Consider the following 10,986-nt stretch of genomic DNA (forward strand, 5'->3'; position numbering starts at 1 on the left):
CATCTCGGATAATTTACAAATAATTCTTAGATAAATAACGAACATATATAAAAGAATCATAAATTCATAAAAATTTATACTGATTGGCTTCATTTGTAACACCCCAAACCCGACCTAGGAGTTATGGTCGAACCTGGCGGTGTCACATTGAGGTGTTTAGCATAAAACTTGTTGTCGTTGGAATCTTTAAAATCAATTAATCATTTTGTTATTAAACGGTGATTCTAAAATGGGTTGTTCATTTCTAAGCGTGCATCATTAAAAGCTAATCATGTTTAAAACGTTATAAATTTTCCAAAATCTCATTTATTGTGGAAGTTATTTTTTTGGAAATGTTGCGAAAATGTGGTGTCTTTAAAAATAGTTACCTTTTGAAAACCCGTCTTTTTCTACAACTAGCAGTTTATATCAAACTAAATAAATAAAAACCTCAATTTAAAGTTTATAACTTTAAAGAAGCCTTTTTACATAAAAATACCCAAATTTAGTTACTTATAAATCAAAGGCTAAAAACGAAAGCTAATGCGGTTGTGTGGCCATCATCAAGTCCCTCGTAGCACCGACTTACCTACAACTGAGGATTACCTGTACAGTTAAACAGAGGGGTGAGTTTATGAAAACTCAGTGTGTAATCCCCTAACAAGCAAACAATCAATTAAATAGTAGATAAATGCAGTTTGGGCCTAAGCCCTTTCCCGTAACAGTAAACGATTGGGCTTGAGCCCATCACAATGCCAGTAATCAGTAGGGCCTTTGCCTAATTTCAGTAATAGTATCAATGGGGCCTTGGCCCATAACAGTAACATATATCAATCATGTAGTGAACAGTATGTAATATCATTAATCGATGTAGTAACAGTAAAAAATCATTAATCAGTGCAGACATGCAGTTAGAAATCCTACCCAATCCAGTCTCTATACACCATTTAGTCCCGCCAAACACACCATGTGGGGATAAAATCGACCCACCCAGCTAGACACACCAAGATTAGCACCGGTTGCGACACTAATTAGTATTGCAGCAAAGCTGCTAGTAAAATAAACGGCATATAGCCATCAGTAGGTCCACAGTCATCTTGGGCAACCCGTGCAACCTTATCAGTACGGTACACTTCCTCCAAATATAACAACCCTTCCCATACAATATATCGTGACATAATATCATACGTGTATGCAAAATGTCATGCTCAATCATAGTCATACATATCATAGAGCAAATCAATCATACATAACATAAGGCCATAACAGTCATTTCATCTCCTAAGGTATTTTGGTCATTTTACCCTATGGGGTATTTCGATCATTTTACCCTATAGCGGTATTTCGATCATTTTATCCTATGAGGGTATTTCAGTCATTTTACCTTATGAGGGTATTTCGGTCATTTTATCTTATGGCGGTATTTTTTGTTATTTTACCTATTTTAAGGTATCGGTGCAGATATCAACCTCTCGAAAGATCCACAGTCGCCTCGAGCGACTTAGGTAACCTAAATGGTCATAACAGTGTAAATGGGCCCAAGGCTCATTACTCGGCCCAAGTGGGCCCACACGCTCGTGCGGCCCGTTCAGCCTAAATTTCGCCACGGCTATGAGATCTACATAGCCCAGTCCAGTATTTGCCACAAATCGTGGATTTCATTCGTGTAGGGCCCACAAGCCCATTAAGCCCACACGGCCCATTTCGGCCCAACGTGGCCCATTACGGCCTAAGCCCATGAATATGCTTATGGAGGCCTCTATATTCTATCGCCCATGAAAGTGCTCGTGTGGTCTCAAACGTCGTATTTTTGTCTTTTCGGCTTTTGCCGTTCTACAGTTACAGTGGGGTGTTTACACACCTAATGCGATTTGCAGATTCCCTTCGTTCTGAACACTCTTATTTTGAAAATCAATGATCATCGCACCCTTGGTTCCCAAACAATGTGCCAATCAACCTCGACCACCACCTACACAAAAGTCACCATCTTTATATTAGACTCATACTTGACAAACCATCTTAATTGCACCCCACTCACCACTCCATATTGTTTCTCAAAAAGTAGCAGATGACTCCTTATCATACCATAACCACTTACCAACAACGATAAAACAGACTACAGATCAGAGATGTAGCGTACAAAAAATCGAGAATCGGGATTAATCTATCAGTATTCGGCCAATGGAGAGCACTTGAGGGAGAGGAAGATAAAAACCGTGCGCTCCCAATTGATTAACAAACCCTTGCTAAAGCCGAGAGCTATTTGGCAGAGCTTAAAAAAAGAAGAAGGGAGAATCGACTAGGAGAGAAAATCGAAAAGAAAAATGGTGAGGGAGGAGAGAAGCTGTATTCGACCAAGGTTGAAAGAAAATGAATGAAACTCGAATTCTAACTCTCACCAAATCGGCAACAACCCCAAATCTCAAAAATCCCTCCAATTCATCTACACACTTTCCATCCACTTCCTATCCCTTAATTTTCTACTATTATCTCTGCACAACAACAACCTCCCCAAATCCCAATATTTTCTCTTCAAATCTCTCTAAATATCCATCCTCAATTCTCTCTATGACCAGTTCAAACTCCATTTAGCAGTATTTCAATCCAACTCTACCACCCACACGAATTAGGCAGCAAAATACTCCTTTTTTGATGTGCCACCACTTGAACCTTAGACCCCATATACACTCCACACGCCCCTTACCACTAGACCAACAACTCCTTTAAATCATATTTTAACCACAATAGTTTAAGAACCTATTATCTAGATCTAAGGATTTTATTCACTTAAAATAAAAATTTTGCATAAGCCAAGGCTTGAACCCTTGACTTTTCAAACACTTCTAAACGCTCCTAAATCACTTAACCACTAAAGCAGACATTCATTTATGTCACCTCCTTGCACAACTAAATATTTATGTGCAGTCGCCTAACTATTCCCTTGTTCAAAACCTATTTCTTCTAGGCCCAAAATTCGGGGTGTTACATCATTCATTTTTTAAAAATTTTTTAATATAACCTCTTTATAAATATTGAACATTCCCTGCAAATTTCATATCGCAACCAAACCAATTCCAGTATTTCAGTCAATGCATTTATATACTCAAATATACTTAAATCATACTTGACATATTGACTTAACAACTTAATTAATGAAAACCCTATTATCATTTCTAATTAGTTCATAAACTATTCAAGCCATTCCAATTCAATACCAATGCCATAAACAATTTCTACCATTTTACTACTTTATTCATCAAAACACCAAATATCTTTCTTTACAACAAAATTATATAACATACCAAAATAACCATTATAATCCCTATGTACATGCCACTTTCATTTAAAGGAAGAAAATATCACCAAAATCTTTATGCTGGAGTCGGGATTGTTCGGATGCTGGACCGAGACTCTTGACTTCTACCGACCTGCGCACGAAAACAACCGTACGCTGAGTATTTTATACTCAGTGGTATTACCATAATTCAAATTATAACAATAATAAACATGTAATGTAAAAATCATACATATAAATTTAAATTCAAATTTCATATTTCAACAATAACAATTCATCAATTAATATCATATATCCATAATTTGAACTTGGATACATCATGAACCTTAGGTTCATTCTTCAATCTCATATCACATTTCAATTCACAATTTAACTTTTTCTTCTTATTTCAGTAGCTTTATTGATCAACTCATTCGGTTTATCATTTCATTATTTACCCTATTAACAAAACTCGGACTTTGACGGATACATAGATCCAACCAAACACTCCAGTATGGCACCCAATGCCTCATCAGATAGTTCGAAGCTATAGTTGACACCAGGTGTCTCATCGGCAAAGCCGAAGAAAGTTGGTACCCAGTACCTCATCGAATCTATCCGAAGAAATATAGTGACACCCAGTGTCTCATCGACTCGAGGTCGAAGTATCCCTAAACTCTTCCAATCCTATGGCATGCCAACTATATCCGACTCAGCCCGATTAGTTAATAGGGTCTCCAATTTCACATTTTAATTCAATTTCACTTTTTCACTTTCAATCACAATTCAATTCAAAATTCACTTTTCCATTTTCAAGTCAATATTCATTTCAATTTCACACATATATTCTTCATTCAATTGAATTTCTTTCAACTTAATAATAATACTTATCTTATATTTCACTTACCATACATATAAATTAAAATATAGCATTTAATAATAAATAATTTGAATTATAGTAATGCAAACTGTGCTTCTCGTATCTACTCCTCGTCCACTTTTTCTTTTCCTTTCTTCGTGGATGCCTCGGGTGCGATATTAGCTACGAAAAATTAAGATCATTTCCATAATCATTAATACAATATAAATTTTTCATCTAATACTTGAATTTCTATTTTACTTTCATCCCAATTTCAATTTAATCCCTAAATATATTCATTTATTTTTCTATCTCAATTCATACCTCATTTCTACTCAATTTCAACTAAACTTAAACTTGACTATCTAATTTTTATCATAAATTCCTAATTTCGAAATTCTTGCAATTTTGGTCCTTATTATATAAAATTTATAACTTATTTTACAATTTAATACATCTCCCAATTCTAATTAGAAATTTTATTAATTCAATTTCTAATTCACACTTTTACCTAGCAAAATTAATGTCTAAAAATCTAATAACTTCCAAAATTTTCAGCATATCCTTAATAATATTTTGTTCTAGATTCATAAAAACTCAAAAATTACAAGAAAAGAACTTAATTTGACTTACCAATTTAGAATTGAACCTTGAAAACCTTAAACTTCTTCTTTTCTTTTCTCTTTTTCTTTGCTTTCTGTTTTGTCCCCTATTCTGTTTCTATTTCCTCTGTTTTCTTTCTTTACTTTACTTTATATATAATATTATAATAATATAATATATAATAATAAAACATAATAAATATCTTTATTATTTAATAATATAATTTTTAAGGATTAACCGTCTCACATTATGCTTTTGGTTTAATTACCCTTTTAATCCTTTTTACTTTTTTTGTATTATATTTATTTATTAATTTAACAATAATATAATATATAATTATATCAAATATATATTACTTAAATAGTAAGTAAAATTAATACATATATTACAAATGTAAATATTCTAATTAACACACTTGTATTTTATCATCACCTTACACTTGTCTTTATTTTATTTTATTTTATAAATATCTTTTGCTTATTATTTAAGAAAATATACAAATATATTACAAATATATTTTCATGTATTTTACACATGTTTATTATCACTACCATACATTTGTCACTATTTTAATATAAAACCATAATATATATATAATACATAATAATAAAAATCTTCTCATTTGTCGGCTCACCTAATGAAATAGGCATAATTTCCTATTTAATCCTCTTTATTTTATTTTAATCTATAATTAAACTTTTACCCCTAATTCAATTTAGTCTTTTTTACTATTTTCTCTAAGTTGAGCTAATTTCACTTAATTAAAGCCTATTTAAACATACTACTAAACTCACAATTTCTCTTAATAATTATTTACGGACTCGGTTTGCTAAGACGGAGGCCCGATAATATAATTTTTCGATGCCCGTGAATTTTGGGTCATTACATTGTACTTCATTCGTAACATGCACTTTGGCATCTTCAGAATTTAGGTTCTGGTCTTGCTTTTGATATTCTTCTTCAATACGAAGATGATTTGCCAAAGCCTCAAGAGATATTTCCTCTTTTTTATGTTTTAGACTTCTATTAAAGTTTTTCCAAGATGGAGGAAGTTTGTCTATTATGGAGGATACAAAAATAATTTCATCCATTTTCATTTCATATTGCTTGAATTGATTCAGCATCTTTTCAATATCACGGAATTGTTCCATAACAGAATGACCATCAACCATTTGATAATAATTGAAACGACTGACAAGAAATTTCTTACTTGTAACATCTTCGGTCATGTATCTTATTTCCAATTTGTCCCATAATTCTTTAGTGGTGACCTCGTTTTGGTAGGTGTCGAACAAACCATCAGATAAACCATTCAATATGTGGCCCATGCACATGTAATCAGCATTGTCCTATTTTTTTCTTTCTCAGGTTGCAGCAATAGATTCGTTTTCATTCTCTTCAAGTCTTGGAGTATCCAAAACATAAACAATCTTTAAAGTTGATAATAAGAGCATCTTTTTCTGCCATCGTCGAAAATTGCCACCATCAAACCGATCAAGTTTGACGAAGTTGGAAACCAACTTCCTTAGTGTTCCACTTTCATGTGTTGTGGTAGTCATCATGAAATATAACCTTAAAATTGTTAGTACAAATCTCCGGTGAGGAAAATCTCGAACACACGAACGAAACTCGAACAGAAAAAGAAGAAATAGGAAAGGCTCCAAGGCGTGTATCAAGCCACTATCTTTAAGGTTATATTCGCCCCCACCTATCTTCGGTGTGCAAATGAGTTCTAAGCAAATTAACCTCGAGGATACAATGAAACCAATGACTATTTGCGTTCTGCACTGACGAGAATAGTCCACTACGCATTGAGCAATGTATAACAAGAAACTCAATTTCTACAAAAGATTTATGCATCAATACTTTATAGAATAATCTAATAATATTAGAAAATGAAGGAAGGAAAGAAAGAATATTAGAATGTGTTGGTGTGTTTTCCAAATAAAATCTCATTCCTATTTATAGGAATTTTCATATCTCTTCATAGAGACATCTTTCAATAGGTGTCTTTCTGAATAATAATATTTTTAAAATAAACACATAACTATTTATTTAATATTATAACTATTTAAATGATATTATTTAAATAGTTATAATTCTTTTTCAAAAAATTAAATAATATAACTTTTGATTAATTACACCCTTTCATTTATAGTTATTGAAACATTATAAATATTTGAAAATGTTCCAACACATGTTTGGTTCATCATTCCCCGTTTCGACAAACCCCAAACTTAGAAACATTTGAACAAGTTTGCAAAAAGCGAACCTCGGCTCGGGGAAGACCCACTGGAAACCCTATGTTTCTAAGAATAAGCATAAGAATCAAGTGAATTACAATATGTAGGGATGAATCTCAAAGGAAATCTGTCACTTATAATAGCCAAAATGAATATACAAGAGTAGGGGTTTTTGAGTTTGGCGTTTATAAAAACAATAAATAGGTAAGGAAATGGAAAACAAGAGGAGAGCATGTAAGAATGTTAATCCAGTGTTTTACTCTCTATTATCAGAAACTCCTTAAAGGAGTACGAGCAAATTAAAATGAAAGATATGCTTTCTTTTTCATTATCCAATCAAATTGAAGCACAAAACTGCAATCAATAAATCCATGGAAATAATATTCACCTTAAAGAATACAGAAAATAGAACAAGAGAAGAAGGCAAAGCCGAACCTTTTTGGATTTCGGCGTGAGCTTCATCTCCACCCAAAGGGAGGCAATGGAAGCACCAAGCAGGCAGGTGAAAAGGAGAGGTGGGTTTCAGATTTCCGTTTACCACGAAAGATTTTTGTTTATCATTTTAACGGGTAACATAGATATTTAAATTGTAAACTTTTTATTTTAGATGCTTAAAATGAAAATGTTTAATAGTTGAGTGGTTATCTGTGTATTTACCTTTAATTTAATTAATTGCAACGATTTTTTTTCTTTTAGCTTAGTATGAAATATTTAAGATTATATAATCAAAAGAAATTTAAATTTTTTTAGAAAATTATTAAATACTAGTTATTTCAATTGATTTCATTAAGAATAATTTAGAAACCTAACATAAAATTTGAAAATTTAGAAGAGATTAAATTAGTTAATTTAATTAATTTCAATATTACAATAACAAATCGATTAACATTATAAAAAGATTAAAAAAATTCAACAATTTATTTAATTTATTTTGATGTTTTAAAATTTAAAATATCAATACTAAATTTTTTTTTTAGAATTTTTGACAATGCAATAAACAAGTACTTTAATGCATTATTTTTATTTCTACAATCTTTTCATTTTAATCTTCTTCTTTTTTACCTCAATCAAGACTTAGAAAAAAAGATTTTTTTTGTGACCAAAATGAAAGTGTAAATATGATGTGGCGTGTATGGTCAACCATTATTAGAGATTTAACGGTTGAATGATTAAAATGAAAGCGCCCTAAAAGTTGGGTGACAAAATTACAAGGATTTCATTTTGGTCCCAAAATAAAAACGTCCTAAAAATTCAGTGACAAACTGAGTAGTTTACCCATAAAAAAGTAATTTAACTAAAAAACACTTTTTTTTTCAAAAGTGAAAAAAGTTAAAAATTTTACATTTTTAACTTGGGTTAAAATCTCAATTTAAAATATTTGAAAAGATCTTCTTTATCAATTTTATTGTGTTTGAAATTATAATTTAGGTTAAAATCAAAACATCATAAATTCAAAAAAAAAGAAAAAAAAGAATAGTGTAAGGATTAATGTAGTCTGTACTGTAGTGATGGGCATACGATTTTTGTTTTGGTATTAATATGTATCAATATTGGCATGTTTTGACGTATCGTTTCGAGTTTATCAATGTTTTTATATATTTTTCACACGCATATATAGTGTTTAATATTTATTTTCTTGATAAATCATAAAAATATTTAAATGTTTTTCACATATGAATTTACAGCTCAATTTTTTATTTTTAACAAATTAAAGATTATTTTAGCAAAAAAGTATATTGTATATTATATATACATGCAAATATATTTCAATTACGTCCATATAAATATATTTATATGTAAATATAAGTTCTAAAATTATTAATTTAATTGAATAATTATTAATTTTAAATGTAATTATAAAAATAATAAAATGATTAAAATAAAAAAATTTAAAATTTGCATCAATCAGAATAAATCAATATACATTCGTTTGACCGAAACAAATTGAAAGACATCAAAATAATTGAAAATTATTAAAATTTTAATCGAAACCGAATATATCGATTTAAAACCAACATTAGGTAGAAACCTATACAATCAGTGCCGGTACAATGCAGATTGCCATGAGGAGAATTAAAGACCTAGTATGGCAAAAGTGGCCAAATAACAATCTTCGAACCATAGCTTTCATACTGATGCACCGCCAGAGCTGGTGGCTAAGGACAAAAGAATTAACCCTTTGTTGCTCCAATGAGCCCCCAAAAGCAAGTATAATTCTAGATATTTTCCCAATTCTCATTTATCTTCTCCATTTAGCTAGTATTTTACTCTATTCTCTTTAAATTTCCATCGTTTTCAGAAAAAGTCAAACTTTGGACGCACCATAGCTCACTTTCCTCGCATTCAAACAGTAATCTCGCTATTATAACTCAACCCAAGAAGAGATGTATTTTACTCAAACCATCTTTGACCCATGGTGGATGACTTCTTCAACTTGGCTTTCTTTTTCTTTTTTGTTCCAAAGCTTGGCTTTCTCAACCGCATACTTCGCATCATTTACATCCGAATCACAGCAAATTTAAAAAAAAAACGACTATAAATTGAGCCCTCCTTTCAGAAAAAGCTTCAGACTCTGACAATTGATACACAGTCGCCTGTCATCTCTTTGAAAATGGTCCCAAAACAGAACCCCCAAAAAGAAAAAGTTAAATCGCCATTGCAAATGTAATGAATTTTATTACAATATATACACTTTTTTTTACTAAAGGCAAGTTCTAACAAAGCTGACCTGACAGCGAGCGGTGAGGGTTTTACCTTAGATACTGTTGGCTCAACACCGGGTAGGAACTGAAATTTTGGACCACCTCTGCTATGGAGGCTATTGCTTATACAAACTCTACAACTATGGATCAAGAACTACTTAAACAAGTCTAAATCTTGATTTTTAGCTCATAGATCATGCATTAAATTAGTCCTTATTGCCTTTCTCCCTCATGTATGCATTAACCCTGAACTGGATCCTTTGCCTTTTCTCCATGTCTGTAGCTCTTTGGTCTCTGTTTCTTGTGTAAGCCTCAAAGAACTCCTTGTTCTCTTTTTCCAACTCATTCCAAACTGTTAACCAAAAACCACACATACTCAGAATCATATTATAATTTCTAGTCTTTTTTAAGAGTTCAAATCTACCATCTCTGTTCAAATATATATATATGACTGAACCTGTTGAAGTAATGACTGGTTTAATACTTGCATGCTTAGACAAAGCTTCCATGCACTCCTCCTTGCTCATGTTGAATATCAAACACTCTTCTATAAGATGATGCACCTGCATAAATACATACATACATACATACATACATACATACATACATACATGATCATCTTGGAAACAACTATAACTTTATGGAAATTGCTATATAATACTTACCATATGGATGTATGAAGCAGAAGAGTCATCCATGTTCATGAAATCATCCAAATATTGGTACTGAGTTTAGGCTTTTTCCACCAAGAACTAGCAGAGTGGAAATTATATAATAGAGGAAACAGGGGGATGAAGAAGAAACAAGACATGATGTCATAGGTTGTTGGTTGGGTCCGATGTCCCACGTGGGACGATGTCTATGATTGGTGGAGATGAGATTTTATTACCAAGCACCACTCTTCTGTCCGAAGCTCGATTGTGCTAGTACAGAGAGAATTTTTGTCGACTATTGTAAGCTTAATTGATAAAAGCCATGATTTAGTTGATGTAGAATTTGAAGTCTCCAAGTTGGTAACGCCTGTTGTAGGTCGAGTGAAAAAGATTCTATGAATGCAAACAAGCAATAACTTGTCCGGACTCGACATAACTTCAAATCTAATGTAAGTATTGAAAATAATTTCATATAAATAAATGTGTTAAATCTGCAGGAACATGCATGCATGCATCCATTCCTTTCCAATCAAAATACAGAAGATGTACCTTCAAGTTCTGGCTAAACATCCATCAGTACGAGTAAATGGGCATATTGCTTTAACCGTAGTGATCTTTTTCATCGTCTTCTACTTCAATCACATGATGGAAGATGCAACTTTCAACATCTATT

The 10,986-nt window shown here is 31.9% G+C and overlaps 1 protein-coding gene across 1 annotated transcript; it reads right to left on the reverse strand.

Annotated features, from left to right (window-relative positions):
* Positions 1-8,918: 8,918 nt before the first annotated feature.
* Positions 8,919-10,475, reverse strand: LOC107899276 (uncharacterized). The gene is made up of 3 exons (XM_016824946.2): positions 10,326-10,475; positions 10,118-10,223; positions 8,919-10,012 (listed from the first exon to the last, which is right to left on the reverse strand). Exons 1-3 carry the CDS (start codon positions 10,362-10,364, stop codon positions 9,867-9,869), a joined length of 291 nt encoding a protein of 96 aa, XP_016680435.1. The 5' UTR covers positions 10,365-10,475; the 3' UTR covers positions 8,919-9,866.
* Positions 10,476-10,986: the final 511 nt, after the last annotated feature.

This window comes from Gossypium hirsutum, chromosome D04, assembly GCF_007990345.1.
Source record: "Gossypium hirsutum isolate 1008001.06 chromosome D04, Gossypium_hirsutum_v2.1, whole genome shotgun sequence".
In the NCBI taxonomy this organism is placed as follows: Eukaryota; Viridiplantae; Streptophyta; class Magnoliopsida; order Malvales; family Malvaceae; genus Gossypium; species Gossypium hirsutum.